We start from the raw sequence: 23,799 nt of genomic DNA, 5'->3' as shown, positions 1-23,799 counted from the left end.
CTGACATCATCATCATCCTCCGGTGCAATCAGAGGAGCTACATTGTTTGATGTATACTCAAAGCCATCACACAAAGTCTGTGGAATATTCATTTACTTACAGTCACGCAGAGCTGCTGCCGTGGAGTGCAGGAGTCTCAACGAGCCTAATAATTCCATCAGTAAGTGTGGCAATATGACCAGGGGTTAATCAGGGTTCCCCAGTGTCTCAGAGGTACTGAGGGGGGGTGGGGGTGGATTAAGGGAGTCCCCAGCCCCCCTCAATACTGGCAAAAGGATGAATGTTAAACCTACCCTTTATATAGAAACCTGTGTGCTGGGAGGTAATGGGCTCCAATGAGCTGCCACCAGGGATGCCCTCAGTAATAGGCCACCCACTGTTTTGGGTGAAGGCCACGTCTTCAGCCTTTTTCTCCACGCCAACTCATGCTGTCATGCTACTCCTGCAGTGTTAGTTTTTTTTTTGCAGTTTCTTCTTCATTGCGAATCCTGCTATCTTCGCTCCATTCACAGTGGCTTTTTATGTTCACCGTGAACAACTTGATTGCACTATGTTTGATCAGATAGTCTGGAGTGTCCCATCTCAGGGTTAATCAACTCAGAGTTCAGGTTTAGGCTCAGAGAGAGCACACAAAACACACACACAATTTGCGAGGGCAGCCTGCAGTCTCCACACCTGCCGTCCATGAGCCCACTTATCAGCTTATGCACTCGCCTGATTACCTCCCTGCATGAGTCCGAGCATCCCTGTGCTACACCAGATTGATTAGTGTTGTTCTTTTTATGGACACATAATGTTTACCTTTCACTGGTAATACTTAATCTCTCTGTCAAGAAAAACAATATCCTTGTTATTGTACTAATACCAGTACCTTCGGTCTAACTCTAACATTTTCAGCTTTCTGATCACTATCATTGAAATTCTTGTCCTTTACCGCTTTCGCAATTTCCTCCATTTCAAAGACCGTCTCCTATCTTCACATTACACGACAGATTGTTTTATATCATTTGTCCTAAACCAGGCAAAACAAATCATGTCAAAGAAACAAAAAATTGCCAAACACAGTAAGAAAGGAAGCAAGAAATGGTATTGAGACCTGGTCTCTTGTCTTATAACATAACATCTCTTTATTTTATTTTTTATTTTCTTCATACAGACAAGAACTGCTGCTGAAAATCTACTATAGTATACAAGAGGCATATTGCCATTGTCTCTGGGTATTTTGGGGTAGCAGCTGTCATGTGGCCTGACCAAGAATCTACAGTTTGCTCCTTTTGTCCACAATATGTCTTTATTGTACATACATAACCCCAGAGAGTGTGTCCTTTGACTTGTGAATACAACCTATAATCCATAATTCCATAATTGTCCCCCATTGTACTGTATACTTCGCTATTGCCAACAGTCCAACTTCCACAATAAACATAGCTCTTAGATTTTTTTTTAATTCAAACAACACATTGAGTTTTTCAGGTCCTTATACAGTTGTCTTGTTCAAACCATGCAACACATACTGTATGCTTGTGGTCAGGACTGTCTTGAATATGTCCAGGTCTTTGCTGCATGTGTATCCATGCGTTCATATTTATGTGTATTGTCACAGATGGCGAGTACACGCAGTTCCTCACTGTTATCAACCACGCATACAGAATCAGTGTTTTTTCTCATAGAAATACACAGTTAAGTGCCTTATGCGTACCTCAGTGTTTTATCATTTTTATGTCCAGTGCATGTGTGAGTTTTCCTTTATAGCCTCACAAATGTTCACTTCCAGTGCATGTATTCTAGTCACGGCCTGTCGGACAGGAACCGCAAGAACACAAACACGTGGTCAGCCTCTCTCACTTTCTCTCACTCTGCCAATGATTTGATGTGTATCCTTGTGCATTCACAGCTTCTCAATGTCCCTGTATTTCTTCCTCAGGATGGAAACCTGGTCCCTGAACAATACAGGGTCCAGCCTCATCTGGGAGTGCACCAGGGGCATGAAACCCAGCCAGTGACTGAAGGCGTTCGTACAGGTCTGTCGCTGAGTAAAGTGGTCTGGGTCGGCCCACCGAGATGCCTTGGAGCCCTTGGTTTGGAGAAACAGGGGTGGAAAAGAGAGAGAGGGAGAGGATGAATGTATAAGAGCAACTAATAACAGCAATCAACAGTCGTGGCAGGAGATAATATAACAAGACAATAATCCTAACAATTTGTAACAACAGAAATGACATTATAAATAACATTATAATGCTATTTAATCATGCCACGGTAAGTCATAGTAAAAAGTAAACTTTTATTAGTGCAGCACAAGAAACATCAGAATTAGAAGTGAATCCTAGGTATACATAACACACGATGAAGGCCTTGTCACACCAGAAAATGGTTCTGCAAAAATCATCTGCACATTTTTGTTAAGTATTTGCTTCTAAAAGCTTGATGATATAGTGACTCCTAACAGGGTTAGGTGGTCAGTTATGTAGCTGGAGAGCTAATGACACGCTAGCCAGCTGGGACGTATTTATGCTAGTCAGTCACAATGGCTACCCGAGCTCTATTTTACTGAACCGTTAAATAACCCCCTGAACTTTTGAACTACTCTGAACTTTGGGAAAAACTTTTGATCAGAGGATCGTACATTACTTCATTCAATAAAGAGTCACTGAAGAGGGAAAAATAGCTGCCACTCAGCAAGCTTGTGAGGTCTGTTGGTAATGGAACAGTGAGTTCAACAGTATTTGTACCATTGACTCATGTCTGATAACCGTTCCTCTTTTGTAGAGTAGGCTATAAACCAACACAGGAGGTTAAATAAAAGTGGATGAAGCAATATAGCTAATAAACTATGATAACTTCTTCTATTTCACTGTACTGGGCTGTTACGTCGCACCTGGCATTGCATTCTCTAGATTGTACATTATTAGAAAGCTTCTTAGCTTGGATCGCTGATGGAAGACTAGGTTGACACCATTTATTAACATATCATTGAGTTCTGTCTCATAACTATCTACAAACAATTCTTCCGATATAGACTGCCTAACTCCAACAGATTGAGACTGAATAAAAGTGAATGATGCAAGGCAGCTAATAAGCAACCAGTAGCTTCCTCCATTTTGGACCTCTGACTCTTTGCTTCCTATAATAACCAGAATGAGCTTTATTTGCCAAGCTGACACATTCAAGGGGTTTTTTAGGTACACTTGCACAAAGTCACGGATTTTGTAGGATCATGGTCAGGTTTATGATTAACCAATTACAGCAAACAAGTGCTAATGATCTTCAACTTCATATGTAGGTTGAAACACAGTCATTACTGAAACAGCAACAGCTGTGTAGGAGGCTTAATTCTGGGTGAGGAACAACCAAACTCTGCTACAATAAGGTGAGGTTGTGGAAGACTGTTTCATGTCACAGGTGATCATGGTAAGACTGAGCACAGCAACAAGACACAAGGTAGTTATACTGCATCAGCAAATTCTTGCTGATGAAATATGATTTAGAGTATAAAGGTACAGCCGAAGTTTGGTATAACAGGGTTATTGCATAGAGATTCTTGCTGTATGACTGATGTTCATCAGAGTGATGTCCTGTGGATAGAAACTGTTCTTGGTCCATGTCTGGTAGTTTTGGCCCTCAGTGATCTGCAGCACTTGCTAGAAGGGAGAAGCTGGAACAGACTGTGTCTAGAGTGCGATGGGTCTGCAGTGACATTTCCTGACTCTGGGCACAAGTGATGAACGGCAGGTTGGTACAGATGAATTCACTTCTGTCCTGACTGTACGTTGTAGTCTGTTCCTGTCCTGATGGGTGGCTGATCCAAACCAAACCGAATGCAGAGGACAGTTTATAGGATTGCAGAATTGAACTGGATCATCAGCTTCTGAGGCAGGTTAAACTTCCTGAGCTGATGCATAAAGTATGTTCTGCTGGGCTTTTGAGAGGATGGAGTCAATAGTCAGCACTGTTACAACGACTTGCCACTGGCCTCATCCATTAATCGTAGGGTTGGTGGTTCGATCATTGGCTCTTCCTGCCCACATGCTGAAGTCTCCTTGAACAAGACACTGAAACCCAATCCACCCTTCATAACACCTCCCTGGCCATCTGTGTGTGAGCGTGAGTGGGTGGGTGAATGAGAGGCTTTAAGTACTTTGTCCTATCCAAGTTGAAAAGTGCAATATAAATGCAGTCAATTTATCATTTTAGCATGCACGGGTAAAGGCAGAGGTGGGAGGTAGAACCATTTGTTGACTTGTTGTCTGTGCATTTGTTATGAGGCATCTTTACATGGTTACTTCTGGCCCATCTGTTGTTTTTGTTGATGATTTTACTTCTGTTATTAAGGGAAAGGTTGTTGGAGGGGTTTCACTAGGGAATCAGGGCATAAAGAATGCTGGCATGCAGATTCATTCACCAACATCATGTGCATCCCTTGTAGACGAGCATTGACGGGACATTTTTACCATCCAAATGTTCGTATGACTGCAGTCTGGTGTTTCAGGGTTGTAGGAGCAACAAGATGCCGGTGAAGCTGCTCTTTATCATTGACAGCTTGTCATGACATTGACACATTCTGTATCTCCCACAATTTGTTTTCACCACCTGCTCTTCCAGACAATCCAGGTTCATCACACTGACAGAGCTCGTCGGCCTGACCAGCTGGTGGGAATCCCCTGAGTAGTTGTTGACACTCCAGCAAACAGCAGCGCAGAAATTCTGACTGGTAGGAAACGTGCAATTAGGTGTCTTTCACATATTGTTTGAAGTGCAGCCTGCTCCGCCACTTTTTTTAGTCTCCAACTAGCAGGTTGTGTAACTGACTGTCAGTCAGTCAGTGTGCTGGTCCAAATAAACCCACTCTGCCATGGTAAACATTTCCTGAGAGTTTTATAGAGCCAAAAATTGTTCACAAATTGTATTGTTGCTTTAGAGGGTCTCACTATTGGCTGCAGCTTATTATCCACATATCACCTTTCTGTGAAGCCAGAGAGTCCTTGGTTTGGTGTTTATCACCAGCAGATGCTGTGTTTTACTGACATCAAGCTTCAAATGTTCCACCTGGCACAACAAACCAACGTTATCACCCACATTGCTACGGTGTATTGTATAGTACTCAGTGAGGTTGTGAGCATGTCAGCTTTGTAAAACTGGACCGGTGCACTTAATGCATCTGCCAATGAATGTCGTCCTTTGCCCAGACTGACATTAGGGGATCCATCTGGACCTTCATGAGCCTGTCCCCTTATCTGGAAGGAACTGATGGTGTTAAAGTTCCATGAAACGTTTGAAAATCAAACAAAAATCCTTCCAGTAAGTTCCAGTGGGTCATGGAGATATTTGATTATGTGCAGTATAACAGTTATTGGAACTGTGTAGATGCTGTTTCTTGTTCTCCTCAGTATTCAAAGCACTTTAAGCTTGCCGAATAGCTGCTGGACGACTCCACGGTGATATTGTATCCTGTTGCTCTCTCTCCTCACCTGGTTATCTGAAATGGATGCCGGAGGGGGGGGGGTCTCTGGGTGGCTGCTGGTAGACAAGCTGAGGAGGGGAGCAGTTGAGGGCAAGGTGGAGGGCGGCAGCCTCCTCTGATAAGCTGTGGCACAGGGGTGTGAAGTTGGAGAAGATTCATCATGTGTGCTGCAGGAGGGTGGCAGCGGGGGGTACTGAGAGTCAGATAGAACAATGAAACTACCAAACAGTCAAGTCAAAGAAATGGTTTGGCACCTATGAGATAATAAGAATCTGCCAACAAATTGGGCCTCTGTTGCTATTTCAAAACTGTTTCTGCCACTCAAAGTTTCCTAAAAGATTCCTCCACCGTATCCAGTTAAATGCCCGTCTGCTGTTGCTTGAGGCAAAGTAGCAAGAAAGAAAGAAAGAAAGAAAAAAGGAGGAAAGAAGGAAAGAAAGAAATAAAGAGCGAGGGATAGAGGGAGGGAGGGAGTAAATCTCGGTTTGTCGTGCTGCCTTCACAATTAAGACATTAATCACTGAGTCCATACTGCTGAGTCATCATCCTGCCTGTGGTCAGGCCATCAATCAGAACTTGACATGGGGCTGGCCACATGAAGCACACACACACACACACTTTCACACACAAACCATGCACATATAGGGATCCCCCAAAGAGAAGGTCAGGACTGTGTGTGGCCTGAAGGTTCTTCATTATTGCTCATCCAATACAAAGAGGTGTATCACTTTTCTCATTTGCTATTCATAAAAAGGCAGTCAGAGAACTACTTTCCCTAAAACTATTTTACCACTTTTACCACTTCTTGACTTCTTGACCACTAGTAGGATCATTGTTTTCACAAAGGCGTCTCCATTGTATTCGTATATTGTGCTTCACTAGCTTGCGCAATAGGATGCAGGTGATATGATACACCGTTCTGTTGCCTGTTTAAAAATATTCCACTGATCAGTCGGAAGAAATGCTGTAGCAAAGGACAGGGCAGAGGAAGACTGATAGCAAACATACACGCTAATGAAAATACAGGTTCCACAGATGTGTAATGAGAAAGGAAATGCATTCAATCCTATTCAATACAAGTTTGTGTTTTTATGGAAACTTTGTCATTGCCTTTACATCGATTCTTTTCATGTAAGCACCAATTATAATCTTTTTATTTTTTTGGTTTTCTTAAACTTAACTTTAGGCGAGGCGTCACATCTGTGATTATTGATTGTATTGATTTTAGTTGATTAATTTTAGTGGATAATTTAATTACTATACACGTTTTAAAGGATGTATTATAACACAGGATAACCAACCTGCTCAGAGAGTGGGATGGCTGCATGTTTTAAGGTTGTATTCCTGGTCTTTGTACCTGTGTGATGTCATATATTTCAATTTTATTTTTATAGAGCCCAAAAAAATCACAAATCTCAGTGAAGCTTTTACGTTCTTTCTTACTTCAAAGACAGTAAAGACAAAAGTCTAATCAATAATTGCATATGCATATTTATGAATTTTTTTCATACTACTAGCCATCCTGCAGTGTTAGCATCCTGCAGGTGGAGCACTGGTTGGTCAGAATCACAATGACCATGACAGACGCCTCTACGAGAGGAGCTGAGGACTTCATGTTCGGCACAATAAAGCTCTACCTGGGACATCATGGTTTCCTTGTACTGCTTCTTCTGTGTGACTTTGATTGGCGGCAGCTTGGTCACAGCCGAAACCAGGAAATTCATCAGGATGTCTTCACAATTAGCCATGCGGTCCACCGAGGTCAGCAGGCTGGCCGGGACGTAGTGGGTGAACAGGTAGTGGTAGTATCTGACATACATACACATAAAGGAAAAAAGACAGATGAGGTTAATTGTGTATTTACTTCTTTTTTTTTTTTAAGCTGAACTTCTATTTTATTCTATTATGTACGGTTGCTGTGTTGCACTCTCAGCAGCATGCAGCACTAGATCACTGTCAACTCTGTTACCTTCCTGCTAAGGTCTGCTGTCCCTCGCTCACACACTAACACATTCATGCACACACACGTGCACGCACACACGCACACATTTTCCATCTTTCCTTCTCACTCGCTGACTCATTTTTCCGGCCTTGCGCTGGCATTTGAGAATTTGAATAACAAAAGGACTAAAGAGTTGCACTGAGCGTCCAAACAATAGAACAATAATAGAGCTGTTTATCTGCATGAAAAGATGCTTCAAATCCCTTTGGAGTGCAACACTCTTCTCTGTTCAGTTTACCATCTTTTCTTTCAGTCCTAGCTTTGTGTTTCTGACAATGACTTCATGGAACAACAGAGGCAGAGAAAGATCTCATTATGCCATTTCCATTTCTATTACTCCACTAAAAAATAAAATGCAGCTTACTTTTAATGTGCTTTGTATCTTGCACCCGCTGCACCACAAGACAGTCTGTGTTGGTCACTGCCAATTTACATATTAGCAGTATGCTCATGTATATTATATTGTCATTATGCTGTGTTACAGCTCCAGTTGATGATCACCATCGAAACAAACAGCATAATAAAACATATACTTTCATACTTTATGTAAGCTTATTCCAGCCTTTAAAAAAATCTATTAAAGGAAGATAATAACATGCAAGAATTGAGCAGATTTAACACAGGTTAACCGATCATCAAATTCCTGCATGCACTTAAGTATTTCGCTTAAATTAATCTCAAAATCATACATCAATCCAAATTCAAAGTAAATAGACCAACACCTAGAATAAGCTAAATATATAACAAATGATAATATAATATAAATATCTTTTCCATGTGGTAGACCACATCAGATGTTTATTTGACTTAAGTGAAAATGTTATTACTAGTCTTAAGAATATAATTTTTTTATTTTTCATCTTTATTTTTATGCATCTAAAGGAATAGCCTGTAAGGTAATGCACAAAAAGCAGCGAATCATTACCTCTTCTACATGAATGCTGGCTTGTCTCAAGAAAATCATGATTAATATGCTCCAAAATGGCACAATCCAAGCATACCTACACAACACCTCAGGTCAACTGTGTAGGCCGGTCCTCCTAACTTATGCAACCTCTTCCTCATTCACCTCCTCTAGAGCCTCTTTCACACATGCACTGCAACCCTGAACTTATCTAGACATTACCTGGAGGAGCTGTGTGTGAAAATGCAAATGTCCAAAACAGTCAGACTGGAAATGAAACAGGCTTTACCCTGCCTGCCCTCCAGTACAAAGTCTGTGTGATGTCCGATTGAGCACATGTATGAATAACGCAGGTCACTGCCTGGAGGTTTTACAGTGAGTGAGAGGACATATAGATGACGTTTCGATCATGTCATTATTGATCTGCCGTCTTCAGTGCGCTGTAAAAGAAACTTTACGTTTCTTTACTGTACTTTCTACATCCTGCCTCCTGCATGTCTTACTCCCTGGCCTAGAGTATTTCCAGTAGGTGAGGACAGGTCTGACAAAGACCAAATCTCCTGTTCAGTATTACATGGGTGAAGGGGCAACTCTGGAGATCAAATGAGAAAACACCTTAGTAGGTTTTGGTTGACTTGCTGCTGCAATATGAGGGTGCTTCGCAACATAAAACGAGATGAAAAGCAGAACTCAAGATTTCAGAGCTTCAGGCAATGACAGGAAGTCGTTATGAATGTCCTACAATGTAAGTACTTCAAGTTTATTGGTAGTCATTTGAATGAGTAGCAATGAAAAGCTATCTTCTTGCAAAGCTTCACTGATCAGCAGAAGACCATGTTGTTTTTGCACCTGTGGTAGAAAGCTGCCCCCGTAAGGACCATGGAGTAGTCATTGGTCCATTTGGAGGTGTAGCCCCAGCGGGATCTGGAACTATCCCAGTAGTGGCTCCTTGCTGGATAACCAACGATACGCTCTGGAAAACTTTGCCACACAATAAAGGCAAAATCCACCTGAGGAAGCAGAAAGTAAAGAAAGAGGCCAGAGAAAATGAAAAAAATGGAGAGGAGAAGATATTGTAGGAGGAAAAGAGGTGATAAAGCTTCTTCAAATACATGAAAAATCATTTTAGAATTTAGCGACTTGTAGAACAGGTAGACAGACATAAGCAAGTTATTCAAAAAGCAAATCAAATGGCATTTATTCTGCATAGCCAGCAAGGCCATCATCAAAACAACTGTCTGCCTCTTCAAATAGCTTTTCAAATGGCATTTCAGCACTAAGAGCAGATTCCTTCCCACCTGAAAAGTTTCATTTAAGCATCTACGTTACAGCCGATTCATTAGAAAGTCAGACCTTTGATTCTCACTCTGAACCTGTATGGGCTTCACCTCTAATTTCTAATGATTTCTACAGGATGGGTCAGGTGAAGGTTTGATATTTTTATTAGTGGCCTCTTTAAACCAGAGCATGTACTGTGAAATTATCACAGCTTTTCAAAATAAAGGTGTTCTGTCGGAATTTCTTTTTGGCTGTCCAAAAGAGAAACCCTAACAGACAACCGTCAGGAATTAATTCAGTGTAAAAGCCTTCAAATGAAAATGGCTGTGTTTATTGTGAATGAGCTCCAGTCCCTGAGGGTATTTTAGTATAGTTTAGTATAGTAATAATATACTATAATATACTTGAATGAATGTTTTGCTGTTTTTTGTTAGTTGATCACTATTAAACATGCTGTTTGATCTCCAGCATGCACACTGTCATTGTATCCAAATGTTAAATACCGTTAGTATAAGATAATAAAAACAGTCTGCACTGCTTTGTGATCATGTCAGGTTCAAATGCTGTCAATTTTGCAGTTTTTTTTCTTTTCTCTTACTGTTTGTTGTGAGCATTATGCACCAAAATAGTGAGGCAAATTCCTTGCATGTTGAAAACCTACTTGACTATAAAACAGTTCTGTTGTAAATTCCTCTGTCTGCACCACCAAGAGCAGACCCATGCTTGTCCGCTTCCGCTCATGTCTTTTCGTCAAATTTATTGACTTAAATGGAATTCACAATTAGAAGCACTGAGCAACTCAAAAGGCATGCTAATGCTTCACAATTGCATGATTCTCTAATAAGTCAGCGCGCCAAGAGGGCTTCTGGAGCTACATATGCTTCATCCATGCCTGTGAAGCATGTCTGTCCGGCTCTGTATCCCCCTCAGGCTCCCCCGTGGAGAAGAAATGTTCATGTGAAGCTGTCTGGAGCACCTGGTGTCCTTGAGGAAGCTTGAACTACCTGAGAAAGTGCCTCTTTTGAATTCAAAAACACCACTGAGACACGCAGGCAGACACACCAGAGAATAAGGGGATCAGCACATAATGAAATACTTGGTAATGCACACAGACACATGCACACATGCACACACACCACCTCAGGAGCCGGGGGAGAAAATTAATTACCAGAATAGTAGCGGTGGAGAGATGGATTCGGGGACGGGAGCACCGAAAGTGGATGTTCTTTAGCGATACCTTGCGGCTTCTGTCATGAATCGCGTGAGCAATTACTGTAAAGCGTCGGCGCTAAGCCGAGAGAAAGGTTGGAGCTGCCATTCTCAGTGTAGCCCCTGATGAACGGATGTGTTAGCCATGTGCTCGCATTGTGTGTGTGTGTGTGTGTGTGTGTGTGTCACTCTCTGTACGTGTGTGTGGTTGTGTTTGTATGTGAGATGTATCAGATGTCTCCACAGCTGTGCTGAAAGGATTAATGATATCATGCAAATATAATTTTGCCTTCAGAGATTAAAAAGCTCTTTATAATGTGACATGGCATGTGTGTGTGTGTGTGTGTGTGTGTGTATGGCTGTGTGGGAGCTTACAAGTGAGAGTGAATGACAGAACTCAGATTCTTTGCGCTCATAATCTGTCTGTCTTAATTACGGCTTAAATCAGAGACTTGATATGACTCAAGGAATTCAAGGGAGAACTGAGAGCTGAACTGAAAGTTGAACCGTGTGTATGCTTGTAGGTGTGTGTGTGTGTGTGTGTGTGTGTGTGTGTGTGTGTGGGTGGGTGTGTGTAATACATACTAATAGATTCTACAAGGCCAAAATTGATCTCAGGAGCAGAGGGTCAATCCAGCAATAGATCTGCTACAAATCCCTTCCGACATTTAGGTTTAACATGTCCAAATGTTATGAGATGAAAAGGAGTTACATCACATTTTCGCGCCCTTATCCTCCCTCAGTATGTGGTCTTTTCCAATGTGTTTTGACAAGTTGTGTTTTCAATCTGTTTTTTTTTTTTTTTTCTTTTGCTCCCTTTGAAGCCTTTCGCTGTAAACCTCCAAATGATTTTATGATGATAAAAAGTGAGGAAAATGTGTCTTAAAGTGAGTTTGTATCCAGCAGTTTTGGAGTGCTGTGGCTTTGATGAAGTTTCACCAACAGTCTCAGTGTGATCCAAGACAACCAGCTGGGATGTAAGGTCCACGCTGCGGCCAAAAGCGACTACTGCAGGTTTGTAGTTTGAAGAATCTTTTGAATTATGGCTGTCCTCACCAGGTACTCTCTGCGGTGTGGAGTGAAGTCTGGTCTGGACCACTCTTAAAGTATTTTCCAATATTTATAGGCTACAGAACACTCTGTCCTGCCAAACTTTTAACCTCCCAAAGTAATCTGCTGTCAACTCTCTCTCCGGTTTCTTTCATTGACTTCTTTTGGCTTATTCTATGACAGTGTTGGCATGCAATGCTGCACCACAAGGCCACGGCCCACCACTGCAGTACGCCCCATACTTTCAGACACACTAAATAGTGACAACATATATATAAGTGCATGGAATGTACTTATAAATCAAACATTTCCTCGGCTCAACAGGAGGTGGTAACCACAGCAACACCTTGCCAACACTGAGTTAGTAAGATAACCTGTGGTTGTATATCACCTTCAGTAAACCTGTGAAAAAGAATTTGTTAGCGTGCAAAAAAATCTATGGATACAGATTCATTGCAGTGAATTGTGCCAACCCCCCCCTCCTCCAACTCTAATGATGTAATTCCAGTTTGCCTGTCACAACCAAACGTAGGGCGCAAATTAAAACTTGTAACTTGATGTGTGTGAGCAGAGCTCAAAATGCCACGTGTGACACTTAAGTCACAGGTGGCATTTTGAGCTCTGAGTGCAGAGTTTCACACTCGGGCTTCTGCTTTGAATATCTACTTAGATGTTCACAAAAAAACATGACTTTTTTCTCCGTGTTTGTGTAACCTCACAGTTGATGTAATCTATAATTCTTAGAAGAATCAAAAACATGGTCTTTACCCATAAAAGCCAATTATTGTACGTGGCTTTTGCTGGCTTTTAATAGTTAGAAAATGCCTCCATGCTGCCTTCTATACGCTTGAGAGCAAGCAGGATATATTACCTCAATGCACCAGTCCATCACTCCCACAATATAGTCAAATCCTACATGTCAGTCCAATATCTGGTAGTATCATAGTTTTGGACCTCAAAACATGGATGCAATCAGCCGGATGAAAACTTGTTTGTGGTGTACTTTTATTCTCCTTTTGTCCCCTAGAATTCCTCATGTGTAATGCTGATGATGAAGTGGGAAAAAAATATTTAAAAAAACCCCATTTGTAACAGCAGCACACGGGGGCTAAAAGTGTCAAAATGTTACATTAATTAAAATGAACTAAGTGGGCAAAGAAGGCCATTGAGGTCATATTTTTATTTCCATGGGTTTATGATTATGATGAAGTCCAAAGCTGACCACCTCGCAGAACTGATGAAATGCGCCCCAAACTCTACAACAACCTAGACAGGCCTTTAAATGACAAGAGGATTCAAATTTCTGCCATCGCTGCTGAAGAACTACTTCCATATCCGCCATATTGAAAATGTCTTCCAAAGGGCATAACGTAGCAGCATGCTTGGCCGCCCAATGAGAAACAAAAGCTTTGTCAGGTTTTTCAGTCGTATTCCCTTCTCTAATCCCTCTTCATGGAATAATCATACATTTAATGAGCTGAAACAATGTAATTATGAAATTGGCACAGCCATTCTTCCACTGAGGTATTATGATATGAAAGTAAGTCCTATTAAAAGTGTAATGTTCTCTCTCGCACATTTTCACTCACTTGACATATTTCATCTCCTTTCAATAAATCCCCTCACCATGCTAAAAGGGCAATTAAAGCATCGGGTTCGTGAGCACAGCACAAGATTCACTCCACTTCCTCTTTACGATTCCTCTCTGACATCTTCTTTTTCTTACTCTCGTTTCATAAAACAATTTGTGCACCCATAAAAGTTTAGTTGTACAAACTCCCTCGTATTGCTGTGCCACAAATTGTAGTGCCATAAAGTGTAATTGTGATCCTGTCAGCGTAGAAAAGGTGAACATTGACTTGCTCCCATCAATAAAACATCTCAGAGCTTAAAGATATATTGGATCTCTTGGCTCTCCGGGCCTTACAATCCATTATGGATTGCAGCTTTTTACTCGCTGAAACGCTGGAGAGAAACAAAGTTGCTGTCTCTGATCATTTCACTGCCTAAAAACAACATTTAAAATAGAATGTAACTACTAGTGACTTGTGGTGCAACATTATATATATATATATATATATATATATATATTTGCCTGCCCTTAGTTTGGAAGGTAATGTCTTATTGCCTGTCTTAAACAGCAAATAAAGATAAACAGTGGCTCAAACACTAATCACTAACGGAAAGAGAATACATATCAAGACTCATTACCTGCAATACAGGAACTACATTTACAGATTATTACTTGCTGCCATCCCTGACCACTCAGCGGAAAGTTATCACCTAACCTGACGTAACCAAGAAGCCTTTTTAACTGATATACAAATTTTGGAAAGACTAATTCATTCATCATCTTCATTGACATCTTCTTTTTCAGTATAAGAAAAACTGTAGCGTGCAGGGGTTGAGGTGCAATGTGTGCCTCCTCAGAAGTAAAACTACACGTTGAAGCCGTGACTGACTACAGAGCCCATGTGCAGACTGCAGGAAGTGTCATTTTAACATGGGCCGCTTGTGCCCCCCCCCCCCCCCGTAAAGACAAGATTAAAGAAGTAATCCCAAACTCAGTATCTGATAAAAAATGTATGAGTAGGAGCCAATTCATATTATTTGGAATCTCACAATCACGGCGATAATTAGGTCACACAGATATGGGCGGGAACAGCTCATTAGCATATCCACCGCTTCACCTTCACCACTGCTGCTAGTTTTACATTAAAAGCCTTCAACTAGTGAAACACAGCTAATTATTTTTACAAAGCAAGACTGTCATTTCAGCACTTTTTTGGCTTTAAATTTTGCAGTGCATTTATTATTCAGAATATATCATGAATGGGTTTATATTTTTGTGTTTGTCTTTGGTCAACAAGACAAGTTATGATTCAGATTTGTGGCTGTACAAAGTATTCGTGCGACACATTACCTGTAAAAAAAACCTAAGGCCACACAGAAAAACGTAAATCTTAGTAAAATTTTAATAATTTGAAATGAAGAACTAAAAAAACCCCATACATATGAGAGATATAGGATACCTATGCTTTTACACTTACATGTAAAATTTGCATTGTTAGTTCGAGAGAGCTTAAAGAGGCACGGCACTAACTCTGCCTACATGTCAAAGTCTTGATTAAAAAAGAGAGAATAGACACATTATTCTCTCCCTTGACAACACTTTGGATAATTCACTGGTTTCTCATTTGCTCTAAAACAGGTATCAGTGTAACAAACCACAAGGGTGTTTCCCATCCTGTCTTTTAAGTAATAAGTAAGACTTTAATCAAAGAGGTGCTCTGTGTTTTGACAGTGTAATGATACAGACACAGAAGTAATGGATCTCGTGAAACTCCTGACTCTGTGAAAGCACTTTGTTTCTCATTACACCCTTTTCAACCTGCTTTCATACCCTGCTTCTCTTGTGCCTTTCTTCCCCCCCTGCACTTTTCTCTTCCTCCTATCTTTCCTCCTGCTCACTTTTCTCCTATATGTGTGTTTTTCTTCCCTTTTCCCTTCCCCTCTTTGCTTTTCCCATCTCTAATCCCCTTTCTCTCCCTTTTCTCCCCTTTCCCTGTTAGCCCTCTCTCTCCTTTGCATTTTTCTTTTTCCCTTCATCAGCGTTAAGTTGAATTAAAAGAACACCACCTTAACAGTATCTATACTAACACCACGCATTGCACAGTAATTTAATTAAGACCGGGTCTTGAGCATCCTGGCAACATGTTAAATCACTGAGCCTCCACAATATTGATGTCTGTAATTAGAACTTGTTTTGTATTTTAAACCTGTTGTTTAACTTTGTTGTTTCGCTAAACTTCCCAGACATTTTACTGAGATCGTTTTCATCTAATGCATTTGGAATCTTCCTTTTAAAGGCAAAGCACATTTTCCTCCCCTATTCAGTGGCAATTGTAATGTTTGGTGGAGTGGAGCAATTCATTTGCAATGAATGGTATTCATGACCGCGCGTGGGCGGACTGCCTCATTTCACAAAGGATCAATACTGTGTTAAGACATCACCACCTTTGGCTGACATAAAACCATGCAGACTGCAGCTGGTTATTAAAACATTTCCAGAAGCAGGCTGTCAGCTGGTGAAATCATTCAAGTGTTGGGTTTCCACAGTCGGTTGCTTTTTCTGTTTTGAAATGCATACAAAAGTAAAAAATACATTTTCTTTGTGCCAAATGTTACCTGAGTAAGTGTCAAGTTTACCAAACACATCAGCCAGTCCATATCCTAAATGCCCCTTTCCCTTATTAAAAGTGAAATATAAACAGGATCACTAAGGGGAACTTTTTGCCTAGCAGCTTTAGCCTCGAATTATTAGCACAATATCATGTATTTAGCCATCAAGATTAATTTTATAGTTAATTTTATATATTTTTTTTTTATTTTAGTGGCTTTTAGCTGCAAATGGGAAGGCATTTTTGTGTACCTGTGACCTATTGTTTAAAATAAGAATGATGAATTTAGCATTTAAGCTGTTAGCATTTTTAAGGTGTCTGAGAACAGACAGCTTCACTGAAGGGGGCAGGGGTTGGTGAACAGTCCATTATTTCAGTTTAAAAGATAATATTTTTAATCTCCACAGTGTGACACAGAAAAGGTTCAGTCTATTTGCATGCTGCCATGCTGAATTGGTTTCTTTACTTAAGCAACTTGGTGATTAATTCAGTAATTGAGATTCCAATCCAGATGCCTGATAATGGTTTGCGTTGGTCTCGTCTCTTGGGAGTGTGGCCGTCTAACGTCATTTTGTTGATAAAGCATCAGTGTCTCAGTTCACCAGTTCGTAAAAATAAAACCAGCAGTGTCTTGCCAATTGGTTGATAAGTCCTCAGCGACTCACCTCATTAGTTGAGAGAACCGAGTCTTCATCTAGACTGAGAACAGCATCGGTGAGGATGACGTTGTGGGGGTAAAAACGACTGCTCATCGTCTGGAGAGAGAGAGAGAGAGACACACACACAAAGAGATAATACCACATCAAAAGCAACTCTGTATTGTGTTATATAATACATTTTTGCAATTGCTTTAAATTCCCAAGTCACAGTGAGCGTCATTGGTAAGTGACTTTCAGCCAGAACATAATGATGTGTTGAGTGATGGTGTGAAATTCATGCTTCTTTAAAGTAATTTGTGTTGTTTTTTTTTCTTTTTGTTAACTTTTATTAGATGACAGGAAACGAGGGAGCCTGTAATAGGAATTCTCAGGAAATATATTTGCATCCATAATACATAATTTTGATAGGTTTAAAAGAGTTGGTATAGAGGCATGAAACGGCCATCGAGAAAATGTGTTTGTTTCACACCCTGCTGTGTGTCCATCGATCAACCAGCTGACTTAATAACTTTTGTGCGAGTCTTTATCAATTCACTGCCTAACAGAAAGCGTAGTTGGACGTTGATCCATCAAAGAGAGCTGCTGATGATGTTATTGACTTGTAATTAAAGCGTGAATTATTTAACTGTTGAGTAGCTACGGTTCAGCCAAGATTTCAAACGGCTCTTTTCCCTGAAAACATACAAACAGGGCTTCGTGTTTCGACTCTATTCAATGTGGACTGAACAAACTGGTCGGCAAAGAAAAACACTGATTCACTGGGTTTTTCAAAATGGTATGTTCTTTTACGACTTTTTCTTTTTCATTTTATATCTTTTGCGATCAAGACACAAGAAACGTATCATCACGTCCGTTTTTTCGTCTGCGTGGAGCCATTTAGTTGTACAGAAGGGTCGTGTGACCGCACCATTGGTCCAATTGATAAGCAGTAGTTCAGTAGGTCAAAATTCAGTAGGTGAAGCCTAAACGTGTGACGCAGCACAAGAAAACATTATTCCTTTTTCTAAATCCATGCATGAAATAGCGGATGTACAGCAGCAGATGTCCAGTCGACACTTTAGGCAAAAATATTATTCACTGTTCACCTGTTGGTTGTACACTTGGCTTCCAAAATGTTGTAGGTTTTACTGAGCAACCTCCTGAGTTTTCCAAAGTGTGTGTATATATATATATATATATATATATATAATATAATATATATATATATAATCTTGATCATCTAAGAGTTTATATAATTGAATTGAAGCTCCGTGTTAGCTACTGTCACAGCAGTGACGTTTAACTTGGATTCTCTGTCTGAAATAAAGTCGATTGAATTTACAGCCCCAGGGGTAATATTAAGAGGCTTATTTTGCAAAGTAAAAACCACAAATATCTGCAAGGTTAATGTCTACTTCCATCTCAGCTTAATGACTCAGTGCAAATTCATCAAGAAATTAAGCGTAACATCAAACGAATTTGAACACAAATCCCCTGAATTCCTCCAATTATTTGAGAGGGCCTCATGAAAAAAAAATGGATTAAATCCATGCTTAAAGTGAGAAAATGTATTTTCTTTGGATGGATGCCCTACAATCAGCAGGCAGGTAATTAGTTCAGACAGGATGGTGTTCACAGTAGTGGAACAGTCTCTTTGGCTTTCCTATGAAAACCACCATCACAGTGTAATTGGCTGTAGTAAATTAGCCACTTGCTTAGTAATCAACTGCATTCATCCTGGACTAATGGTCTGAATGTAATAATATCAAAGAGTCACATGTGCACACATGCACAATGCACACACGTTGTCATGGGCCGGTCTTGCAGCACATGGAGTCTTCACATTATCACTTTATCATTTATTTCCTGTGGCCCCCCTTTTTGATTTGCTCGTGCTTTTCTCTCTTCTTTCTCTTTTCTCGCCATTTTCATTAAATTCTGAAACACTTTGGGTGCATTCGCTGGTTTGCTCAACATCAAAATTGACACAGGCCTTCAAACCCTCATGGCTGAACCCAAATGTACTGCAAGTCTGTCAGCACACCTGTCTGAGTGACAACCCTCCCTCCCTCCCTCCGGCTGGTGTCGATGCTTTTCTGCCCCTGGACTGAGATTAGATCCCACTGAGATCGCTGGCAGTTCAATGGTCTGAACCTTATCTTTGTTGCTCTCCTTCCACCCATTTCCTCTCTTTATATTTGCCATGATTCCTGCTACTTCATGGGGAGTCTGTAGGTATTTGCTCTGTCTTTATGTCACAGATATATCTGGATGTCTGTAAATTACAGTTAAAAGTCAAAGATTGCATGGCCATCTGCAACACCGTCGTCAACTATGGACAGCCTCTTTCTGTCGTGATGAACACTTTACTTGTCATTATTGGTATGACAAAGGATCGCACAAAATGCTCTTTACTATTTCAGCTGTTATGTACCAGAGTGGTCCCATTTCCGGACCACTATTCTGATGTCTTACTGTGTGCATATTTCAACTATTTCAGTCACTATCTGAAAGAATCTAAAGGAAAGTCCTTTTGACCTGATTCCTCTCTGTGTAGGCAATATGACTCAAAAGTTCTATGTTGATTAGGCAATTGAATGCTTATATTCAATGCTTTAATAATCTAACAGGGTTGAATAGATGTAAATGGATTAAGGATTAAGAATGAACTTACTTCCAGACACAGCTATATCTCAGTGATGTTATATATCATCTGCCAGCTGTTTTCAGCAAAAAAATGTTTCAACACACCCACTGTATGTTACCAGCCAAGCACAAACTGGAAGACAGAAACTGGAACATTTAGCAGCTGAAGAGTCAGAAAACAAATATAAAAGGACTTCAGACCGGACCTACATTGACCAGGAGGACACAAACATGACTCAGAAGAACTATTAATGTTGCTCCGTGTCATTGGCTGGATGAAGCCCCAGAGACATTCCAGTCTAATTAAAATAAAATATCAGAGGAATATTTTGAGGTCAACATAAGACCATCGATTCTACTCAAGTCTGCTGCCCTGACCCTCTGTCCAATCAGGTTTCAACATTAGGTCCCACTCGACCTTTGAACTCTTATCTTCCATGCTCCTTTTGGTATAATTCAAATGCATACCTAAGGAGTCAGGATCAATGTTCAAGATTAACTTATCAATATAAAATTAACGATGTGGGGGAAAGATACGCTAGGTGGCAAGGTGATTGATGAAGGTGAGATACAGTCGACATATTAACAGTAGTGGCGAGGAGTCCATAGGTCACTCCTTTGATAATATTGACGTGTGGGTCATAAATGCTGAGCAAGCAGGACCTCACTTGTAGCAAGGCCAAGCTGTGAGGAACCAGAGTCATGTGATCATCAACCAGTCGCTCTCCGCTATGTGCTAAGTCATTTAAACTTGTACGATCTCGTGTCATTTCAGACCAAACAGTCTCCAGATCAGTCTCATTACAATCAAATTAGTCCAGTTACAGTGGTAGAATATGATAAAGTACATTACTTCAATACAAATGAACATACTTGCATTTTAATGAGTGTTTCCATGTTTTGCAGTTTCATACTTCTACTTCACTTCATCTTAGAGGCAAATATTGCACTCTTTACTCCACTGCATTTTTTTTTTTACCAGCTTTAGTTACTAGTTATTTCTAAGGTTCCGCCTGCAGGTCTCTCTATATCTGCTTTTTGGAAACATATAGAGGTTTGTCTGGCATAAGAGTGGACATAATGCAAACACTCATGCCAAGTGTGTCATGACCCGTTCTTGGTTTTGCTGTTTGTCCTTCATGTTTCATTATTTCCCATTTTATTTGGGTTTCTTACCCTTCCCTCTCGTTTCAGGTAGATTCACTTCCGCCCATTGTGTGTTTTCCCGCCACCACTGATTGCGTCTCCACCCCTTCCACCTGTGTCTCGTTACCTGCCTGCCAGAGGCCTATTTAGTCTGTGTCTCCCCTGTCCTCTGTGCCAGTTCATCTTCGTTCCCTGTGACAAGCGTTCCAGCAGTTTCCTTGTGTGTTATGTTCCTGGTTTGCCTTGGACTCTACCTCGGCCCTTCCTGGATTTGTTTGCCTTTACTCTGACTGCCTACTGTAAAGACTTTTACTTGAACTGAGTGTTGTCTTGAGTTGTGCTTTTGAGTCCTCCCGCTTGTGGTTACCCAGTCGTTACAAAACGACATTACAACTAAATTCAGACCTTTGTGCTACATGACAAAGCTTATTCTTGTAATTAGTAAGTTTCACCTACATAAGGCCTAAACCTGAACGTTTTTCTTGTTGAATTCAATCTGTATGTGGACACAATACATTACCCCTTACAACCAACACAGAAGGGAACACACAGTGCTATATTTCAAAGATCTGTTTAATGTAGCCCCTATTTAATATGTTTTAACTTACTACATACTTTATTATTTTTTGTTGCACATTCAAAATGTACTGGTCATCAGCTAAAGATTTATATTTTGCATATTTGTATTCAATTTAAAAATAAGGGGAACAAAGGTAGAAACAGAAACATGTGACGGGGTCGTGATTTTCTAATGTCCATAACTCTGTCAAGGTGGTTAAAGTAGAAATAATAATAGTGATGATAAAATATTAGCCAGTCAGGAGTTGGTTACTTGGAATATTCTGAGACAATGTGGGCTTTACTACAAATTTAGATTGATCTATAGCAGTTTAAACATGCCACATTTCACTTCCATTACATACATTCAGTGCATCCTTCGCAGCATAATTTCAAACCTTTTTATTAATAGTGACGACATCTGCATGAAAGAAAGCTTTCTTTCTGAAATGTTAAAAGTTTAAATTCCTAAAAGTCCCATTGTAATGCTTCCTAGTTGTCCTACTATTACTACTACTATATATCCTACTATTTTTAGATTCGTCATGATTATTGGTCTGGACACTGGGGTCAAATTCCTTGTATGCAACAGCAACAAATGAGTGATTGTTCAGTCTGTCAAGTGACTGCTTGTAACTATGCAAATATTGACTATTCTATCCTTTGCTTCTACCAGAAGCAGGTGGATGTGGTATGGGTTGTTGGTTGAAGATCTATGGTTTGCTTCCTCCAACCAACATTCATTTTTGGGTTCTTTTAGCTACGACTATTTTTCCTTTCAAGTATTTAATTTTTATATCCTAAGGACAAGAAACCTATTTGAATTTTTATCAACTCACAAAATGCAAAGTGTGCGAACAGAAGAAGAATCTAAACCAAGTCATTATTTGGTGTGACCACCTTTTGCCTTCAACGTAGCATCAATTCTAGGTTGTTCTAAACATCTTGGAGAACTAACCACAGACTGTCTGTGGATGTAGGCTGCCTATCTGCTTGTATTTCTCAGCATTGAGGACACCATTAACTCTGACCAAATCTCCAACTCCATTTGCAGAAATGCAGCTCCAAACTTGTAAGGAACCTCCACCATGCTTCACTGCTGCCTGCAGACACTCATTACTGTACTGCCTTCTGCTGCAGCCAAATATTTCAAATTCTGACTCATCAGTCCAGATCACCTGCTGCCATTTTTCTGCACCCCAGTTCCTGTGTTTCCGTGCATAGTTGAGTCACTTGACCAAGTTTCCATGTTGCAGGTTTGGCTTTTTGGCCACAATTCTTTCATGAAGACTACCTCTGGCCAGACTTCTCCAGACAGTAGATGGGTGTACCTGGGCCCCACTGGTTTCTGCTGGTTCTGAGATGATGGCTCTGTTGGACGTCTTCAAGTAAACATAATGTGTCTTTCATCTGCTGCACTCTCTTGGCCGACCGCTGCGTCTACGGTCCTCAACGTTGGCCGTTTCTTTGTGCTTCTTCAAAAGAGCTTGAACAGCACATCCTGAAACACCAGTCTGCTCTGAACTCTTTGCCTGGGAGAGACCTTGCTGATGCAGTAGACCTACCTCGTGTCTTGTTGCTGTGCTCAGTCTTGTCATGACGACCTGTGACATGAAACTGTCCTCCGCAACCTCACCTTGTAGCAGAGTTTGGCTGTTCCTCACCCAGTTTTAAGCCTCCTACAGCTGTTTCTGTTTCAGTTAATGTCTGTTTCAACCTACAAATGAAATTGTAGGACCTGACTAGAGTCTTCTTCTGTTCGCTCACTTTGCATTTTGTAAATCAATGAAAAGAAACAATTAAATCTTATATTTTTGAAAGCATTCTTACTTAACAGCACTTCTTCACTCCTGCTTAAGACTTTTGCACAGTACTGCACATACACTCATAACCAACAGCAAATGACTCTGCTGCTGCTGCGCTCTGTCAAGGCAAATCACAAACTTTGTGTGTGTGGTCATTATAGTGGGAACAAACACAGCAAGTGCTTGGAAGGAAATGCACCGAAGAGCATCTGCCTGGGCTGCATGACAATACACCACAAGACTAATTATAGTAACATAGACGCTGTTGGATACCACACACACTTGTATATTGCCTCTGAGACGTGTGTTATCGTCACTAGTGGAAACGTTATTCTTGTATTTCAAGGGGGCCAAATTTACATGAAAACAAACAGAAGCAATTAGACCACAAAGCTTAATTATATAAACTGTGAAAATGAGTGAGACAGTTTTATCACATAACAGTTTTGTGTATGTGCAGACAGAATATTGCTCAATAATACTGCAAATGAGAATATTCCCAACAATGTCACACTCCCAGCTTGACTCTAATAGCGGAGATTTAAAACCGATGTTGCTTCAGTCTCATCATTAAAAGTAGGGGTGGGACAAATAGCCGATATGTCCACATATCGTCACCTCTGGTCCCGTGATGCATGATCGATAAATGTGCATCAAGTATCGATGTCTTTTATTGACTTTACGATCACTGCAGCCTGAGATTTTCCTGCATTTTGACCGTTACCTCACTAGAATGTCATTATTCATGACTCCTAGAGAGGGCACTAATCAAGATGAGAGCTCGTTTCATTTACAGGACGTAAACCCGTACAGCGTCTCCATACAAGTCTGAGAACGGAGATGAATCAAACTCTGTTGACAAGCAAACTGTTGTGTGTAAAACCTGTCGAGCTCAACAAAAATATGCAGGAAATGCAACAAATA

The 23,799-nt window shown here is 40.6% G+C and overlaps 1 protein-coding gene across 1 annotated transcript in view; it reads right to left on the bottom strand.

Annotated features, from left to right (window-relative positions):
- Positions 1 to 1,888: 1,888 nt before the first annotated feature.
- Positions 1,889 to 23,799, bottom strand: part of LOC139217535 (exostosin-1) — a 209,472-nt gene continuing 187,561 nt past the window's right edge. Inside the window, exons 9-12 of the mRNA XM_070848865.1 lie at positions 16,748 to 16,837; positions 9,214 to 9,374; positions 7,096 to 7,267; positions 1,889 to 2,074 (exon numbers count right to left, since the gene is read on the bottom strand). Coding sequence (XP_070704966.1) covers positions 1,889 to 2,074; positions 7,096 to 7,267; positions 9,214 to 9,374; positions 16,748 to 16,837 — 609 coding nt within the window. The remainder of the gene's footprint in view (positions 2,075 to 7,095; positions 7,268 to 9,213; positions 9,375 to 16,747; positions 16,838 to 23,799) is intronic.

Source organism: Pempheris klunzingeri, chromosome 18 (genome assembly GCF_042242105.1).
Source record: "Pempheris klunzingeri isolate RE-2024b chromosome 18, fPemKlu1.hap1, whole genome shotgun sequence".
Classification (NCBI taxonomy): Eukaryota; Metazoa; Chordata; class Actinopteri; order Acropomatiformes; family Pempheridae; genus Pempheris; species Pempheris klunzingeri.
Note: the sequence above shows the minus strand (reverse complement) of the source record. Positions and strands in the feature narration are given on the sequence as shown.